A 20,216-nucleotide genomic window follows, 5' to 3' on the forward strand; every position below is an offset into this window, starting at 1 on the left:
GAAAGAGCCAGTGCCATTAACCCTCATTTATCCAAAGATCAGACTTTGAGTGAGCTCAGCATACTGACTCCAGTTGAGAACCTATAAATAAAGATTCAGGGTCACTGACTGCCCGATGGGTGTCCGAGAGCACATTTCTTCATGGGCCTGGTGGCATCATCCTTAGGCCTCCATCCAACCATGAGCCAGAAAGTGAGGATAGCAGTAGTCAAGGCCTGCGTTCTGGAAACATTTATGTGGGGACCAAAAGGGGCACAACACCTTTCACCACCCCTGCAGCATGGACCTTGTGATTTCGTCATAGTGACTCGAATAGCCAGGAAGAGGTTAGGAAGTGACTTAAGAAATCAAGAGATGTGTATATTTATTTTATTTTAGAGAGCATGAGTGGGGGAGAGGGGCAAAAGGAGAGAGAGAGAATCTTTAAATTTTGTTCTTAATGTTTTGTTTATTTTTGAGAGAAGAGAGAGGGATGGAGTGTGAGCAGGGGAGGGGCAGAGAGAGAGGGAGACACAGAATCGGAAGCAGACGCCAGGCTCTGGGCTCTCAACAGAGAATCCCACGTTGGGCTCGAACTCACGACCCCTGAGATCACGACCTGAGCCAAAGTCAGATGCTTAACCGACTGAGCCACCCAGGCGCCCTGGGAGAGAGAGAATCTTAAGCAGGTTCCACACTCAGCACCAAGCCTGATGGGCTCGATCCCATGACTGCGGGATCACGACCTGAGCTGAAATCAAGAGTAGGATGCTGAACTGACTGAGCCACCCAGGAGCCCCGCAAGATGTATATATTAACCAGGAGGAAGTTTTAAAATCCAGATTTGAATGTTTTACACATCTGAATAGTATCTTTGTGGTTTCCTTTTCTTTTTTTTTTTCTTTTCTTTTTTTTTTTTTTCGTTTATTTATTTTTGGGACAGAGAGAGACAGAGCATGAACGGGGGAGGGGCAGAGAGAGAGGGAGACACAGAATCAGAAACAGGCTCCAGGCTCTGAGCTGTCAGTACAGAGCCCGACGCGGGGCTCGAACTCACGGACCGCGAGATCGTGACCTGGCTGAAGTCGGGCGCTTAACCGACTGCGCCACCCAGGCGCCCCTGTGGTTTCCTTTTCTTAAGGGGGTGACATTGTAGTTAACTAGGGAAATTACTGTAGGCGGACGGCTCCTTCAGGCAGGCTGCCTTGAAGAGTGGGCAAGACAAATGAGCAGAGGCCCCAGGCCCAGCCCACTGTCCTCACCTTACAGAGGCCGGTGGCATTCTATGGTTGACTTTGTTCTGGATCGTTCCGCTTCTCTTTTACCTGTTTTCAGTTTTGAGTGAGCAGTCTTTAAAGCCGAAGGAACTGTGTAAGTAATGGCAGGTTCTTCACGGACAGGATTTTGATTGCATATTACAACTAGTTCACAGAACATTCTCCCAGGCAGGTCCATCTTGCCCGCTGCTGTGCTGTCACTGATGGAGAGAGACACTGGGTTTTCAGCAACCGGTCAGGCCTCCCCAGGGGTCGGCCGATCCAGAAGTGCTTTATCCAAAGCAAACCTGACTGTTGCAATGCTCGTGGTGAAATCTTTGACAAGAACATAAAAACTGAGTTTAAATCAGTTAGTGTTGTCTTGTCTACAAAGCTGTAGAACTTTAGAGTTCTGTCTTTAAATGATATTTTGAACAAAAGAGGTGCCTTTTTTATCGGACGTTTTGATTATAGACCATAAATGGGAGGTATTCATATCATTTGACCACGTAAGTTGATGTTTTTCTTTTTTTTCAATTAAATTTTTAAAATTTATTTTTAAAATTCCAGTACAGTTAACATAGTGTTTTATTACTTTCAGGTGTACAATATATCAATTCAGCATTTCTGTATGTTACTCAGTGCTCATCATGATCAGTGTGCTCTTAATCCTCCTTACCTGTCACCCAGCCCCCCACCCACCTCCCCTCCGGTAACCATCAGTTTGTTGTCTAGAGTTAGGAGTGTGTTTTTTTGTTTGTCTCTTTTTTTTTCATTTGTTTTGTTTCTTAAATTCTACATATGAGTCAAATCATGAGTATTTGTCTTTCTCTCACTTACTTATTTTATTTATTAGCGTCATACTCTTCCAGATCCATCCATGTCATTGCAAATGGCAAGGTTTCATTCTTTTTTTATGACTAGTATTTCATGATGTACATATATATATACATATATATACATAAACATATCTCTTCTTTATTCATTCATCTAGTGATGGACACAGGGCTGCTTCCATAATTTGGCTGTTGTAAATAACGTTGCAATAAACCTAGGGGTGCATATATCCCTTTGAATTAGTGTTTTCATCTTTGGGTAGATACCCAGTAGTGGAATTACTGGATCATATATATGGTCAATCTATTTTTAATTTTTTGAGGAATCTCCCATACTGTTTTCCACGGTGGCTGCGCCAGTTTGCAGTCTCACCAACAGTGCACGAGGGTTCCTTTTTCTCCACATCCTCGCCGACGTCAGTGTTTCTTATGTTTCGGGATTTTAGCCATTCTGACAGGTGTGAGCTGATATCTCACTGTAGGTTTGATTGCACTTCCCTGATGATGAGTGATGTTGAGCATCGTTTCATGTGTCTCTTTGGCCATCTGTATGTCTTCTTGGGAGAAATGTCTGTTCATATCTTCAGCCCATTTTTAATTGGAATGTTTCAGGTGTTTTGGTGTTGAGTATAGAAGTTCTTTATGTATTTTGGATACTAACCCCTTATCAAATCTATCATTTGTAGATACCTTCTCCCATTCCATAGGTTGATGTTTTTCTTATCTTGAATAAACACTGACTTCTTTCTGCAGGTGATAGCAGCTGCAAAGGAGGGATTCACTGCTGTTGGTTATGAATTAAACCCATGGCTCGTTTGGTACTCCAGATACCGTGCTTGGCGAGAAGGGGTGCAGGACTCTGCCAAATTTTATATTTCAGATTTGTGGAAGGTATGTAAGGCAGAGAATGGTCCTAGGAAATGCCAACCAAAACTTTATAATTCATAATTAGTATGACTAAAAAACATAAAATGGGGACACCTGGGTGGCTCAGTTAAGTGTCTGACTTCGGCTCAGATCATGATCTCACGGCTCGTGAGTTCGAGCCCCATGTCAGACTGCTCAGACAGCTCAGAGCCTAGAGCCTGCTTCGGATTCTGTGTCTCCCTCTCTCGGTCCCTCCCCTGCTTGTGTTCTTTCTCTACTTCAAAAATAAACATTAAAAAAATGTAAAATGTATTAAAGGAAAAATAGTTAAAATACAAGTGTATGTTTCTGTATAATGAAACGTGAACACCTTTTAAATTGACAGGTTTACCTATCGACTCTTTTAGAGTAGAAGCTTAAGGTTTTAAACCTGATAGGTCATGTGAATTCCAAGAATTTGCTCAATTAAAAAATTTCTCATTTCTATTTATTACAAAATGATGAAATTTTTTTTTTTACTTCATGTGGAAATCTTATAAACTGTAGACATTAATTTGTTAATGTTCTTGGTAAACGGTGGACTTTTCTGTGTGCGTGCTTGTGTGTGTGCAGGTGTGTTTTGCAAGAGGCAGAGATGAGTGCAAAAGAAAGAATCCACTATGTTCTCATGGTTCTTTCTGGTCTTCATAATGTATAAGAAACTTCCAAGTTTATTTGTACTCTAAAAAAACATACCCTGTAATTTTGCTTTAGGAAAGCTCCATAAAATGCTTTTTCTTAAATAAGAATTTCCCATTGTAATATTGTCATCAGTAGCTTATAAAAATTCATTGAGTTTTGCTTGTGTTGTTTTTTATACCATATATACATAAACGATCTCTCTATGGAGTAAATAAGACTTTTATTGGGCAATAAGAATTTTGACTGGCAAAGCACTTTTCCCCCCAGTTTTTCGACTAAAGACCATTTTATTTCAGTTTTTGGGTAGTATTTTCGAGAGGAGGCGGGGGACTAGAATTTTAAGGATGGCTCAGCACGAAAGGCAGGTGGTTCCCTGATCTCGCGAGTTCTCGCTGAGCTGGTTTGGTGTATGGTGGGGTAGCGTAGAGAGTGTGGACTGGGACATAGATGGCCACCGGCTGGTCACTGGATGAGTCACTGGCAAGTCTGACAGGTGACCCCTGGGGGGCCCTGTGTGGAGTGTCCCTGAAGACGGCAGGAGTGACTTACAGGGAGGTGTTTGGAAAACCGTAATGGGCTGAATTAAGAGACAGAAGCTCGAACTTGGGTTCTTCTCGTGAAATCTTAAAGGAAGCCACATCCCTTGTGAAAACCTGTTTGATGAAACGGATCCTTGTGTTTGGCCTTTTAAATTAACCTGTGCCTTGTTCCCCCTCTTCTTTAGGTTACTTTTTCGCAGTACACAAACGTGGTTGTTTTCGGTGTGCCTCAGATGGTGAGTACACGTCCTCCTGTCCCTGGTTGGTTGGCTCTAGGTCCCGTGTGGCCCCTCCAGGTCCACCACACCGTGTCCTTGGCTGCCTGCCCCCGCACCCTCGGCGGCCTCGCAGGGATTCTGGGGGCACGTTGGATTTCAGTTCACTGGCTTGACAAAGTACTTCAGGGCCTTAAAACTTTAATCATAAAAGATTCAGTCATGTTAAAACTTTTGCTTCAGATAAAATTCTCAATGATCTCCCTAAGCCCTAAAAATTCCAATCTGGAAACTGCTTTATGAGCTCCCGGTGTCTAATGTAGTTGGAGATTTTCGCGGTTGCTCACTCACCATCCAGCTGAAGTCACTTGGGAGAGTTAATGGCATGTTCCCTTCGAATTGATCGTTCCTCCGATTTTGCAATGAGGCCGTTTTCGGGGCGGGTGAGCGCTGGCTAGTTTCAGTTGACCTCGGCTGACTGATTTGTATCGAACTTTGATTACGTACTTTCAGAAGTGAAAATACCGTGGCATCTGTGCTGAAAATGGTTCTAAATTTAGCCTTTGGAAAGATGACCAGGATGGGATGCTTTTATTGTAATTGTTGGTTTACAGACCATAGAAAGAAATCCCTTTTCATCTTTCAAGGTCTATAATTGTAGCCATAATAATCTTGGCAAAATTGGATGGTTGCTAAAATGCCACTACGCAACTGATATGTATGGTTTTTAATTTAAAAAAAAAAAGGATATTTACTTTTTGGTTGTTTTGTTTTCTTATTCACACTTTAATTTTGGTCGAAGGTGGTTTAGTGCTTGAGAAATTTATTCTTACTATCAGGATGTTGGGTACAACGCCATATTTATTTTTAAGTTGATTTAGAAGTGCTTTTGTTACATATTTTTGAAAGGAACAGGACTCTATATGTTTGGAAATCTCAGTAAGCCTAAATTTAAGATGAAACTGGGGTGTTTACACTTTCGTTATAGAAATCAAAAGAGGGGGGCGCCTGGGTGGCTCAGTTGGTTGAACGTCCAACTCTTGGTTTCGGCTCAGGTCAGGATCCCGGGGTCATGGGTTTGAGCCCTGTATTGGGCTCTGTGCTGCCAGTGTGGAGCCTGCTTGGGATTCTCTCTCTCTCTGTCTCTGTCTCTGTCTCTTTCTCTCTCTCTCTCTGTCTGTCTCTGTCTTCCTCTCTCTGTCTTCCTCTCTGCCCCTCTCATGCTCTTTCTCTCTCTCCCTCCCTCTCTCTCTCTCTCTGTCTCCCAAAATAAATAAACTTAAAAAAGGAAATTAAAAGGGGCATGAGTTTAAGTCATTTAAGAAACTGGGACCATAGCATTGCTATGGAACTTGATGGTTATTTACTACTTATGAAGTTTGGGCATTCCTTTGGATTAATTAGCATCTTGGAGCAAATAGATTTCATTTGAACTCCATGCTTTATGAAAATAGAAAATTAATATTTATTGAGATTTCCATGCCATTCTGAGAGGCCGGCCGATCCTGGCCTGAGTTGTGGGCTCGTGAGGCCCCAGTGGGGGGCAGCAGTGGCCTTTGGTGGGCACGTCACCCCGTAACCTGTGGGCTCCAACTCCTTGTGCGTCTTACCATGTTTGAGTATGGTCGGTTTTTGGAGCTGTTCACCTAGCAGAAATAAGAGTCCTCTATTTGTTTTTTTTTTTTTTTTTGATGAATGTTTTTGCAATTGTTGTCCATTTTTCTGTACGCAGAGAAACCTCAAGTAAGGAACTTGTGACATTTCAGCGTTCCCAAGAAAAAGTGGGGCAGCTGAAGTACACAAAGCATCCATGTTCCCTGGAATGAGCGAGAGGGGTTCAGCCAGCGTGCAGTTTTCCATGCAGGTGTATTGTTCACGGGACCCACAGGGGATCGTTCATGTGTGCAAGGCCCCGCTCGTAACCCTCATGGAGCTTCACCTACGTGGAGCAGGGAAGGGGAGGGACGGTGCTGGCTGGGGATTCAGGCGGCCAGCTCTGCTCTCCGGGGTCGTGGGAGCCCCGATCGGATCGTCTTTAGTGAAACGCACTTCCCTCGTCTGAGCGCTGGTCGGCAGTCCAGTCATGGCATCGTGGCTCAGCAAAGCCAGCGGAGCATGAATGTTCCTGTGGCGGCTGAGGCCCACACAGGCCCGGAGAGAGCTAGGGGAGTACGTAGGGAACGTGAGAGGTGGAAACCTGGTGTTCTAGAACTCGTCCACCCCGCTTCTCATACCGCACTGACTGTTGAGCTTTTGTGGCTCAAAACTCATTTCAACAGGTGTGTCTGTAACCCCCCCCAGGAGTGAGGAATCTCGTCCAGATCTGGTAAATCCAGTGCTAGCATGGTAAATACCCACGTGTAACTTGAGCTTATGTTCTTTTCAAAATGTGAGAAGATCAGTCCTGCCCTTGTTTAAAACGCGCCCAGGACGTCTTGCTGCTTTAAAGCAGTGAAGATAAGGCCTGAATGCTCCACGTGGCCTGAGGCCTGGCGTGGAGCGGCCCCTGCTTCCTTCAGCTCTGTGCTTGCCAGCCCCCTGCCCTTCTCCCGGCCCCTGGACTCCACTGTGTGAGCCGTGTTCTTCCCTCTGACCTAAGTCCCCCCAGCTCTCGGCCTAGTTGGCGAGCTGCTGACCACTCACAGGTCGGGTGTCCTTTCCTCCAGGAAGTCATCCCTGATTGCCCAACGAGACAGACCCCAGTGCCCCTGTTTTCCATCTGCACAGTGCCTGTTCCCTCTCCGTAGTGAGATTGTATTTACTCACACGATGGCTTCGGCAGGTTTGCCGTGTGGACCGCACGGTGAGCTCAAGAGTGAGGGCCGGCCTGTCTTTGCTCCCAGACCCCCAGTGCAGCGGCACCAGTGCAAAGTAATGACTCAAATACTCATTAAATGAATGAACGAGTATGGTAGAAACATATCCGTTAATGACACTTCCTAGTGGGCTGTTAAATTTCATAACTTTCAAAGACTGACTAATTTAATTTTAGTTACAGATCCTGTTGTGAATTGATGAACGAAAACGTTATCGTGTTCTGATAAAGATAAATGATTCACAACGGAATCCTTTATCCTTCGTCCATCCATTCAACAATTATTTATTCGGTGCCCCTAAGTGCCAGGTTCTGTTCTAATCACTTGGGTACTTTAGTGCGTGAGAAAGAGAAACATCCTTGCCCCGAGGTGCCTGTACACTAGTGAGGAGAGCAGCTCTTACCTGGGGGTACCTATGTGAGATGTGTCGTTCGGTAGCAGGAGGTAAGTGCCGTGGGGCAGACTAAAGCAGGAGAGGGAGGGGAGGAGACAGTGCCCCTGAAGAGGACGTGCGGAGGTAAGGGGGAACGTGCCAGGCAGAGCCATTGTGGAGGCGCCCAGGGGTGTGTGCCTGTGGGGTTCCAGCAGCAGCAGGTGGGGGGGGGGGTGGCAGGAGCAGGGAGAGGTGACGTCAGAGGGGAAATGGGGGCCGTGCTGTCGGAATGCAGACGCCGTGGTGGGTTTGGGCAGAGGAGCAGAGGACCTGCCTGGGTTGCAGAGGATCTCAGGCTGCTGTGTGGACGCCGAGTGCGGGTGGAAGCCAGGAGACGGGTTCTGAGCTCTTGCAGGCATCCAGACGGTAGGTGTGCTAGGCTCTTGTCCGGGCAGAAGCGGTCAGGTTCCAGAGGCATCGTGGAGATGCCAGCAGGATGAGCCGGCACATCCGGTGTGAGGCGTGCGAGAAAGAGGGACCAAGGGCACCTTGAGGGCTTTGGCCGGACTAACTGGAAGTTTGCAGTTGTGACTGAGCTGGGAAAGGTGCAGGCTGTGTGGACCGAGGAGGAGGGCCGGGGGTTCCTCGGGCAGGTGAAGCCCGAAATGTGTGTGGAGGTGTGAGGTCGGCAGTGGTGGGCGGAGGGGGTCTGAGACTCAGGAAGGGGAGGGGGCTGGAGACTGTGCATCAGTCCCCGAGGGAGCTGAAGCCCGGGAGTGGCCGAGGTCACCCGGGAGGAGGCAGAGCGGGTCGGGTCTGGAGTTCTGGCCTCTGACAAATGAGGGCACCCAGCCAAGGACCCTAGAGGAGGCGTTGGGTAGGAGGAAAGCCCCGGGGGGGTGGCGGTTACCCTAGGAGCCCGGTGAAGCCAGTGTTTTGGGGAGGAGGGAGACGTCAAGGGGCTCAAGAGCTGCTCATGGGTATGGCTAAGTTGTCCTATGTCTTAGAGCTGGTTTCACCTTAGGCTTAAAGTTTTGAAGATGTAATTAGAATATGACGAGTTCGTGTCACTTTGAGACCTATAATTGTATGAATAATTTTGAATTCCATTAGACAGACATGACACATCACTGCCTCTCTTTGTGCGTGATATCAAGACCCGGGCTCATTGCATATTTATGTGTAATTTAGCCAGTTAATTTCTTGTGATTGAAATAGCTCCTTTCATTTGTGGGTTTATCTTGACTTAGCATATGACAGTCATTGGGAAATAAAGGAAACCGTAAAAGAGAAAAGAATCATGGTAACATGAATAAGTTTACAATTATTCTTTTTATGAATAAAATTACCATAAGAAATCTCTGATACTTTGGAAACATACATATTGTCTCATTCTTCGCCTATTTAATGTTTCCCTCAAGGAACAAAACTTTCTTTTCTTTCTTTCTTTCTTTTTTTTTTTTTTTTTTTTAAAGAAATCTTTCACTGGCTGTTAAAAGAGTAGAAATATCCCATCCTTAATGGAATTTACTTTTGGTTATATTGGTATTAATTGTAATGAAGAATTAGAATTTTGGCTCTCTGTAGCCTTAGGCCATGTAGAGGACTTTCCCCAAGCCGCTTTTTAAAGATATAGATCAGGAGTAAAGTTTTTATAGAAGCACTGTCGATTTGTTTGTAGTTTTAAAGGGATTCGTTTTGCTCAGGTCTTGGTTTTGAGATAGCATTTCCCATTTAGAGGAACCAGGAATGTTTGAGAGGTAGTTGATCTGAGGGCTGAGTTGGGGACCAATAACAAAAGCCTGGGGTGTTTTGTTGATCCCAAGTCTAAGGAAGTGTTCAGAATATTTGTTGTGGGCACATCCAAAGGAGAGAGAAGCCAACTTGAGGAGGCTCCTGGTGGCCAGACGGGGGCAGTCTGAGCATCAGAAGAAACAAGGGTGATAGTGGATTACAACCCATTGAACGAGATAGGAATCTGGGAGCTGTTACTTATGGCAATAGGTAGATCGGTAGAAAAGAAGGGAGAGTTCTTCCTTATGGTAGAATGCTGACTGTCAGCCTGGAAGGAATGATGGAATTAGCAAATGGCCACTCTGCAACCGTATAGGGAAAACGGACTCAGGCGGGTCATCCAGAATGCTGCATCTCGTGAGGGACAGTTCGATGAGCGGCAGGATACTTACATCATCTCAAGTTAAGTCTGACAAATTACTCATTATGAAGGAAAATTAGTAACCCCACTATGGAGATGCCAGGTGGTGACTATCAGTCTCAAAGCAGAAAGTCCTCACGGGTGCCTGACTCTGGGGCCCTGAGAAGCTCACCGCCCCTCTTGTGGGGCATCGCCAAAGATGCACGTGCTGAGTTGTCACGAGCATGCATCAGATGATCCAGGGTGCGGGCCACCGGGGAAATAACTGGCCTGTATTCCTAAAGCTGTCATGGGACAAAGGAAGGTCACGGAACTGCTCCAGATTGAAGTAGACTAAGGAAACCTTCTAGCTGAATGCAATATGACATCTAAGGAAAAACATCATAAAGGACGTTATTGGGACTTTAGGCAAAATTGGAATGCGATTGGAATTATTATTATTGGAATACAATCTTCAATATCCTGAATTTGATAACTGAGCTGGGCTTATGTCTTAGGAAGCACTGAGGCATCAAGGAACAAAAGGGCATGTGTGTGCAACCTGTTCCCAAATGGTTTAGGAAAAATATAGAGGAAGAGGGCAGGTTGGAGAGAACAAATATGACAGAGTATTAAGAATTGGTGAAGCCGGGTAAAGAAGTACAGGAGTCCTTTGTTTTCTTCTTGCAACTGTTCTCTAAATTTGAAATGACTTCAGAATAACGAATGAAGAAAGTGGAAAAAATACTTCTAGGAGGTAAAACTGGTAGGATCTGAAGATAAATTTTTAAGTGATTGTTAATTTGCCGTTGTGATTACGATGACAGTGTTTTCAGCAGGTAGATTGGTAATAAAAGAACACAAAAATGATAAAAGGATTTTACTTTTTAGAAGATATGTTGATTGTCAACAAATTATCAGTGTATTATCGATACATTTTTGAAGAATTATGAAATATTTCATTATATTTCAAGTTGGTAGAGTCTATTTTTTCATGGTCTAATTTAATAATACCATATCTTACTGAATCTAGATGCTGTCAATTTTAAGATGCCCCGTTGCTATTGAGAAAGAAAAAAATACTGCCAATTGTAAATCTAAGATTATGTCCATTGTAAGGTGTATCCTGATTTCAGAGATGTTAAAATGTGTGGGAAAATGTGTGAAATAGTTGAGACAGGGTGGATTGAGATGCTAGGTGGGAAAATAAAGCTGCTTCTCATTTTAATGACTGCCACATCATGGTTTTAGTTAGAAAATGGGAAATCTGTCATCTCTGCTAAAAATGGCTTATTTTATGATTGATAGAAGATGTTCTTGTAACCGTTGCTAACGTGACTTTCGTGATTTAATGGATCGTTTGATAATGTGTTTATGCTCCGGAGTGATCTTTTCTACAGCTACTAATTCCTGCACAGGTATTTTCAGGCCCTCAAATCCAAACGAGCATTTGGGAGTCTCTTCCTCCGACTCCCTGCTTACTGAAATAATGACTGTCGTTCTGCACAGATGCCACAGTTGGAGGAGAAACTCGAGCTTGAACTGAAGGATGACGCCAGAGTCATTGCTTGCCGGTTCCCTTTCCCTCGCTGGACCCCAGACCACGTCACCGGGGAGGGGGTAGACACCGTGTGGGCCTACGACCTGAGCACGCTGCGAGGCAGGAGGCCCTGAAGACATTTCCAGCCGGTCATTCGAGTGTAGACTTTATGTGGTTTCCCAAGTGATGGTGGTCTTCGGTTTCATAGAGATCTACAGCTGTGTCGTCAGCAAAGAGTCTGTTTTTCTTCACTATGGAATGAAAATCTATTACTTTCCTTAACTTTTGGAAAACAAACAGAAGTTAAGAACAGCAGGTAGATTTAAAGTCCCTTTCCGTGGCATATTCAAAAAAGTGGTCTTCTTTCCCACGCACTCTGATGTATGAAAATATGACCAAGGGATGGTCAACGTTGATGGGCGGGAGAGATGTGAACAGCTCTTCACGCTACAAAAAGTATGATTTAATGCCAGAGATGAACAGAAACACTTTTTAAAGAGGCTGTGCAGTAGGAAATGTTTGCAGTTTCATCTAACTTTATTCATACTTAAGATTTGTCTTTCTTTTTTTCTGTACTTCATGGCAACGTTTTCTAAAGGACTCAGGCGCTCCTATTTATAACATTGATTAGGAATAATTTGTTGTGAGGCCAGCGCTTTACTGTATTTTCTTGGATCTGAGGTGTCTATACGTGTGCGTGTAAACGTGTGGATAGACACACACATTTGACCGTTTCTGAAGTTGTGACGTACCTTCCGGCTGATGGTGTTTTGTGTCTATGATCGGCAGCATTGCACATCACGACGTAGCTGTAGCCACCACGGATGGAATGTCAGATGTGATGCGAGTTGCTCAGAGGACATGCAGGACGTTCTGGAGTTATAGGTAATAACATAAGCCGTCATGAGCTTGGGCGCAGCCAGACCTGGGATCACATCCCTGCTCGGCGACCAGCCTTGCACCAGTGGCTTGACCTCCTGGAGCCTCGCTTTCCCGAGTGTCCCCAGCCTCTGTTGGGATAATGATACACCGAACAGGGGACTCTTTTTTTGTAAAACTCATGACGCGAAGTCTTTGGTCTTATCATTTTAGATACTAAAGAAGTCACAGATTATTTCTGCTAGTCGCATCTTTATTTTATGAAAGTAGCCATTCATTTAATATTCTCGTTTAGGAGAAGAGACCTGACTGATTTAGATAAAGACAAGTTACGGAAAACCTTTGAATGTGAATAGATAGGCTTCATGTATCTGAAACGTTAATCTATTAAATGGTGGCTCTGATAATCCCTGTGTATCACAGAAAAGGATTGAGCTCCCGATCGTACACCTGTAACCTAAATACCAAACTGTGTCTTCATGGAGGTTTGATAAAATGAGATGGTTTGTATTTTTAACTAAACTCACGAGAATACGATCAGTTTGAGAATTTTCATTTAAATGAAAAGCAACTGGGGACCCGTTCATTCATTCGGCGAATACTTCTTGTCTGCTGTGTAATAGGCCTGTCCGATTCAATGGTGAGTAGACATGAGGGACCCCTAATCTTATGGAAACGTGTATTCCGGAAGAGAGAGACAAATACGGGCGTGAATGTAAGTGTGTGGGTGAAGCTCTCTGAAAGAAGTAAACAGTGTGACAGTCATGGGCACTTGTCAGATTTTTGGCTGCCACTGTCCATCCCTTCCCAGTAGCCCCCCGATTTCTTTCCGAAGAGCGAATTCCCTACGACGGTGTGTAGTTTGGTGTCTGTCCCTGCCTGTCACCCCAGCCAGCTCTGTAAGTGGGCGAGGCACGCCTGGAGAGGGACCCATCGTGGCTCCTGGCCAGGCAGGTGTGACGGGCAGAGGTAGGGTTTTATGGAACCTTGGGTGTGTTCAGTAATCTTCTAGACATGCTCCTGGCAGACTTGTGGAGGCATCAGGCTGTCTGCAAAGGCATATATAACTTGCCTTTTTGAGGTTTCTGGTTTAGCTTCCCAAAGATTAAATGGCCCCTGGTGTTGTAACCTCAGAATAAAATGGACCATTTCACGGAAGTGTTGGCATTCATGGAGTTTGTAAGCTCTCTAATGGATGGATTGATTTTTAAAAAAATATTTATTCTTTTTTTGAGAGAGAGTGAGCGAGCACACAAGCAGGGGAGGGGCAGAGAGAGGGAGACAGAGAATCGGCAGCGGGCTCCAAGCTGTCAGCACAGAGCCCGACGCGGGACTTGAATTCCCGAACCACAAGATCATGACCTGAGCTGAAGTCTGACGCTTAACAGACTGAGCCACCCAGGCGCCCCTAATGGATTTTTTTAAATTGTGCATTTGAATAACCTGGAAGTGAGCTATAATGATTTTCTTACAGGGGTTATTGTGGCTTCTCTGACTGGCTGGTTTGAGTTTTTATTGGTTCCAGGATTCAGGGTCTGAAATTTGCGCACAACACAAGGCAGGGAGTGAGACCTGTTACGTTTGATGTCGAAAGTAGGATTCACAGACGCCTGACCGATTGAAATCAGGGATGAGTGCTAGCTTGAGAAAATTTAAAGTTAAAACGACAACAACCAAACAGGAATAGGAATAGAGCTTAGGGGTGACGTAGCCTAACGAGCCATTGTGACCAGACCTGGAGGTTCCATTGACACACGGTCAGGGGCTTGAGCCCATTCCCGTCTGAGTGCATCTTTCTCCCAAAGCATGGCCCCAGGGCTACAACCCTTGCCTTTCCCAGCCCTGCCAGATGGGCTCCGTCAGACCCTCAGCCAGTTCCGGCGTTCAGACCCCCTGAAATGAGCTTAGCTCCGCCAAGAGTATGGGAAACCGAGTTTGAAAGACCGAGACCCTTCTAGATGCACCGGGCCCACCGTTGCTGAGAGATGCTGTACACCATGACAGGTTACAGCCAGACAGAAAAAACGAAGGTTCCTGACATTTAAACCACGCGGCAGGATGCTATGCCTCTGCCAGAGTACTTTCCCTGATGGCCAAAGGCGTAAAAGAAATAGCTGTTCTCAAATGCAGGAGTCCTCTGAGCTTGCGCTGTACCCTGTATTTCCTAGATCATCTGGAGTCCCCCGGGCCGCGGGGGAGCGTTTCTTACCTGGCCCGGGGAACCGAAGTCTGCGCGTCTCTCACCCGGGCCACCTGTCGGGGAGCAGAGGATGCTGGCAGGCCGGCCGAAGGGACGCAGACACTGCTCGCTGGGACCCCCCAGCCGTCTCTCCTCTTTCTTGGGAACAGACCCCCCCCCCCCCCCCCCAGTGCTTTGGGCATCAGGGTGGGCGGTGGGCGGTGGGCCACGGGCAGGTGATTCAGCTCCGGCCAGCGAGGCGTGAAGGGTCATCTGCTGGGAGCTTAGGGAAAGGTTTTGTTGCTAACGGAAGGCGCTTGAGGCGAGCGTGGCCTTCCGGGCCTCGGACAGGCTGTATGGAGCCCTGGCACCTGCAATTCTGACGGCTGTGTTACAGCCACCAGGGGAAAGTGAAGTTGAAAGCGGGGGTGCTGAGGCCGGCCGAGCAGAGAGATGGACAGACTCCTGGTGTTTGCTGACTTGCCGAGCTGACCTGGAGCCTCCGACTGCAGGATGTCTTTTTTTTGTTTAATTTTTTTTTAACGTTTATTTATTCTTGAGAGAGGGGGAAAGAGAGCACAAGCAGGGGAGGGGCAGAGAGAGAGAGAGAGAGGGAGACACAGAATCGGAAGCAGGCTCCAGGCTCTGAGCTGTCAGCACAGAGCCCGACGCGGGTCTTGAACTCACGAACTGTGAGATTGTGACCTGAGCCAAAGTCGGACGCTTAACTGACTGAGCCGCCCAGGCACCCACCGCGCCCCCCCCCCCCCCCCCCGCCCCGACTTCAGGACATCTTAAGGGAAGTGACAAACCCACATTGCTGCTGTCCTGCGGGGGTGGCAGTATTTGGGCTGTGTGGCCATCTGGTGGGGACGGGAGGGTGTGAGGCTGAACGGGGGTGAGGAGGATGCCCCAGGGTGTGGAGTGCGGGCACAGCCAGAGGGGCGCCTGGGGAGCTGTACCAGGTCAGAAGGGCTCTGAACTTAGACCCAGCATTCACAGTCGACAGGAGTCTTCCCAGGCGGGCATCCTGTTCTTGGGGACGCAGGCAGGGCTGAGTAGTAACAGCAGGGCCTCAGCCACACCCCTGCATGCGGGGGCTCCGTAGGGGGAAAGATGATTCCTCAGGATTAGAAAGGACTTAGTGAAGGGAGGGGAAGGAAACACCTCAGACTGCCCACTTGGCAGGTGGGGTTGCCCAGTGAAGGAGCTGTGGTGTGGACGGCACGTGTGTGTCCTTGGGTTGAGATCCTGACCCCAGTGCGATGGTTGAGGGAGGGGGTCTCTGGAGATACTTCGGTCCTGAGAGTGGAGCCCTCACGAGTGGGGCTGGCGCCTGGGTTTGGCGGCCTCAGCGAGCTTGGGAAGACAGCCGGCCGTGAACCAGGAGGCGGCTTCTCGCCAGACGCCGAATCTGTGGGTCCTTGATCTTAGACGTCTTAGCCTCCACAACTGAGACGAAGAAATGCTTATTGTTTAAGCGCCCTGGTCTGGGTGATGGTGCGGCAGCCGGAGCTGGTGAGAGACAGGCTGGCCCCCGAGAAGAGCCCCACCCCGCACTGTCCAGTCTTGTCACCACTCCAGCCATCACTTCCTTGACCTGGAAAGGAAGGGAGCCAGGATTGAAGAGGGCTCCCTCCGGTGCCAGCTGGGAGGAGCGGGAAACCTTCCCCCCGACGTGATGGTCAGGGTCGGTTGGCCAAGTCCTGAAGTTCCACAGGGGCCCTCTCTGGATGGCCGTCGGGGGGTATGGTTGGCACCATCTCGAGGGCAGGTTTCCCTGCGAAGGGGTCTCTTCTGTGCCTCTCCCTCCTGGCTCTCTCGGAGGATGCTTCTGGCACGGTTTGTCCCTAAACTAACGTGGAAGATGGAACAAAACTAGCGGGAGAGGAACAGAAGCTGCGTTGACAAGCAGAAATGAAGTCTAGGTGGCAGAGGGTCTTGGAAACCTCTCCTACGAGGCGCAGTTAAACAGGCTGTGGATGTTTGCCCGGGATGAGAGGAGGTGTAGAGGGCACGGAACGGACCGTTCTGGTGTTCGAAGGCTTGCCAAGCGGCAGAAGAAAGGAAAAGTGATCGTGGACGTGACCGTGTGTCGGCAGTTTCCACGTGCTGGAAATAACCCCGTTCGCATCTGTAGGGCGGAGGCACGAGCTCGCTTCTTTTCTCTCGACCAAAGGGAGTTGCGGTCAGCTTGCTCAGTCACACCTGGACACGGGAGCACAGAGTCTTACGTTCTAACTGGCTCTGAGATACCAACTCGGGTCACACTGGGCTGGCGCCGAAGGGACGGGAGGCTGCGGCTCAGTCCCCGGCACAGTTTGGGTAAAGTCGTTTCAGGTTAGGATGCGTTGCCTCTGGACACAGTGAGTTTCTTGTCACTGGAGATAGTGGAGCAGAGGGCTGGACAGCCACTTGGTGGAGATATTGTAGAAGGGATTCATCTACAAGCAGGTGTGGAGTCTTGAAATGGCCTAAAATGACCGCGAGTTTTCCAGTCTTCGCAGTCTTGCCAGAACCTTCCCGGCCGAACACAGTGGGTCTGTGAGGCATCAGAGTAGCCTTTGAGCAGCGACGTTGTACATGCTTCCCGATTCAACTTAGCCTCCCCCAGCTCCACGCCACGGGCGGCTTTTTACTCTGGTATACGAAATGGAAGTAGTCGAAATTTTGAAATCTCGGAGAAGCTAATGAATGACAATAGGTTTTATCAGAACCCCTGCAGAGAGCTGACGCTCAGAGAAGGTTGGAATCTGTTTGACCCCAGAGAGCTTAGCCCCAGAGAGCACACTTGGGTCTCCCACGTTCTTGTTCTTTTTTTTTTTTTTTAAGTTCTTAACATTTATTCATTTTTGAGAGATGGAGGGAGACAGAGCGTGAGTAGGGGAGGAGCAGAGAGAGAGAGGGAGACACAGGATCTGAAGCAGGCTCCAGGCTCTGAACTGTCAGCACGGAGCCTGATGCGGGGCTGGACCCCACGGACAGGGAGCTCATGACCTGAGCTGAAGTTGGACACATAACCAACTGCGCTACCCGGGTGCCTCCCCACTTTTGTAAAACATTTATCTATTTATTTAAATAAAAAAATATTTTTTGGTGTTTTATTTAACCTTGAGACAGAGAGAGAGAGCGAGCAAGCATGACTCGGGGAGGGGCAGAGTGAGAGAGGGACATAGAATCCGAAGCAGGCTCCAGGCTCCGAGCTGTCAGCACAGAGCCCAACGGAGGGCTCGAGATCGCAAGCTGTAAGGTCATGACCTGAGCCAAAGTCAGCCACTCAACTGACTGAGCCACCCAGGCACCCCCCAAATTTATTTATTTTGAGAGAGTGCGAGCGTGTGCACATGAATGGGGGAAGAGCACGGAGCAGGAGAGAGGGAGAGAGAGAATCCAGGCAGCCTCCTTGCTCAGCGTGTAGCCCGATGCAGGGCTTGAGCCGTGAGATCCTGACCTGAGTTGAAGTCAAGAGTCAGAGGCTCGACCGACCGAGCCACCCAGGCACCCCATGTGTTTCCAAGTTCTGATGAGAGCCAGGAGACTGTTCTTGAAGCCCCTGGGACAAGTCTGTCACTAATGATGCCTCACTGCCTTCTGAGTGACGCCATCTTACCCATCCCCTTGTCAAGGGAGCAGCCTCACAAGGTTCTCTGACCCCTCTCCAACTGATTGGAGCCAACGTCAGGCCACAGAAATGAGATGAGCTATTCTGATTCCATGTTGAGAATTTAAATTGGGGAACAGAAAGACTGGGGATGTCCAGGGGGAGGCTGAGGGCATGATGCTGAGGCCAGGGGAGTTTGGAGGGCTGTGACAGACGAGAGGGTAACGGGTTTCTCTGGGTCAAGGGCCCAGTCCAGGGAGCCGGCCGCAGGCCTGCCCGCCCACCACCAGAGGGCCCAAGAACCGGGCAGGGTGGAACCCCCGCTGCCCCTCACATCTTAGCCCCCCTCAAAGGGTTCAGTTGAGTGTTGTGTTTCCTGAAGAACTCCATTTTTCTTTTAATTTTTTAAAATGTTTTTATTTATTTTTGAGAGAGACAGAGGCAGAATGTGAGTGGGTTAGGGGCAGAGAGAGAGGGAAACAGAAGCAGAAGCAGGCTCCAGGCCCCAAGCTGTCAGCACCGAGCCTGACGTGGGGCTCGAACTCACGAACTGCGAGATCACGACCTGAGCCGAAGTCGGACGCTCAACCGACTGAGCCACCCAGGCGCCCCAGTGAAGAACTCCATTTATGTAATCGGCTATTTTATGATGAACGAAAATAATACTTGTCACGACAGATGTTAAACACAAGGAGCTTGGTACCCCCAAAGGTGGCGCAGGCCATCTATTTCAGATAGAAAAGTGGGTATTTATAGAAATGTAAGAAATCTCCCCTCTGAATAACACAATCAAGTTTCTGCACTCAAATAGAAAACTTGAGTCATCCGGCATCCTCTCAGGCAGAGTGAAGTGTTCCCGTAATCGTGACACGTTGTGGTTATATTGGAATTGGCACACTTGTGACCCAATGGGCCGATGCAAATTGAACGTGAACAAAGAAATCATATAACTTTTATAGGTAAGGGGAATCAGGTCTTACTTTTTCTAATTTAATGTTACGGTGTGAATGTTACCTGAGAAGGGCTGATCGAACAATAGCTCATTGATCACAAGGTTTGAGTCAGGGATGGGAAGGAGGAATCGAGTACATTTTCTCCTCTGGAATACTGTGGGGTGAAACATCGGGCAGCGAAATTATTCTTTATGAGAATTGATCCATATGCCGGAAGAATTCACAAAACTCCACGTACGTCCCGGACTTGCTGGGGACGTTTGAGTGGCGCGGTCTTCCGGGGTTTGCCAGGCAGTGTTGTTCGTGGGGAACGTGACAGCTACAGAGACAGGGTGTCACAAGGCATTAGGTTCATGCTGGTGCACATGGTGAGCGGTCAGCACATTCTGCAGGGGGCCAAAGCCTCTGCTATTCCAGAGACCGTCTTTTCTCGCTCCCTGACATTTACCTGTCCCGGGCACCTGTGCTTTATCACTTCATCCCATGGCCTCTTTTCCACATGTCTGCTAATCTCTGATTTAAGAGTTACATGTTGCCATTTTCAAGGGCATTTGCATTTTGTTAAGGAGTGATTCAATAGGAATTTGAATGTTCGGGGAGGCCGAAAGATGGGATTTGCAATGGTTCCTTGTTTCCACCTGCTCTTACCCCAGTCCAAACTACCAAACTGACATAATCATGGCAGCTCAGAAAGGCAGACTACAGTCACTGAAAGTTTCTCTTGACCTGGAAATGTTAATTATGAATAGAAATTCATAGTCCAGAAACAATGATAACAAGGATAGCTCTCAAGTGTTGACTGTCTACCAAGTCATACGTCTTTTAGATACATTATTTTTATTTTTTTAAGTTTATTTATTTTGAGAGAGAGCAGGAAGGGGCAGAGAAAGGGAGAGACAGAGTCCCAAGCAGACTTTGCGCTGAGAGACACGGGACTTGAACTCACGAACTGTGAGATCATGACCTGAACTGAGATCAAGAGTCGGACACTTAACTGAACTGACTGAGCCACCCAAGCGCCCCCTAGATACATTATTTTTAATTCTCATACTAACTACAGTGTAGATAATGATATTTCCCAGGGGTAATCTGAGGCATTTAGAGAGTAATTCGTTTGCTAAGGCCCATGCACCCATTACCAGGTAGTGGAGCTGGTATTCACACCCAGGCCTGTCTGGCACTAACACCTGTGTGATTTCACCTTTGTCCCTGCCCGGCCAGGGCGTGGGGATGACCCTACTGCTCCAGAATTAATCCCGTCTACCCAGAAGCTTAGATATCAGCAACGTTTGAGTAACTCTGAGGCTTGGGCCCCACGTGTCTTTGAATCAGAATACATTGTGTTTTTGGTAGGCACGAGGGTGGTCT

The 20,216-nt window shown here is 47.6% G+C and overlaps 1 protein-coding gene across 3 annotated transcripts in view; it reads left to right on the top strand.

Annotated features, from left to right (window-relative positions):
• Nucleotides 1–20,216, top strand: part of ATPSCKMT (ATP synthase c subunit lysine N-methyltransferase) — a 240,033-nt gene that overhangs the window by 5,018 nt on the left and 214,799 nt on the right. The window contains exons 3-5 of one of the 3 annotated variants that reach the window (XM_006928110.5): nucleotides 2,825–2,962; nucleotides 4,344–4,394; nucleotides 11,206–12,652. In XM_006928110.5, coding sequence (XP_006928172.2) covers nucleotides 2,825–2,962; nucleotides 4,344–4,394; nucleotides 11,206–11,370 — 354 coding nt within the window. In that variant the 3' untranslated portion in view covers nucleotides 11,371–12,652. Of the gene's footprint in view, nucleotides 1–2,824; nucleotides 2,963–4,343; nucleotides 4,395–6,105; nucleotides 10,925–11,205; nucleotides 12,653–20,216 lie in introns of those variants that run through there. The other 2 variants (XM_045038833.1, XR_006586322.1) reach the window with 2 other exon arrangements.

Source organism: Felis catus, chromosome A1, assembly GCF_018350175.1.
Source record: "Felis catus isolate Fca126 chromosome A1, F.catus_Fca126_mat1.0, whole genome shotgun sequence".
NCBI classification, from domain to species: domain Eukaryota; kingdom Metazoa; phylum Chordata; class Mammalia; order Carnivora; family Felidae; genus Felis; species Felis catus.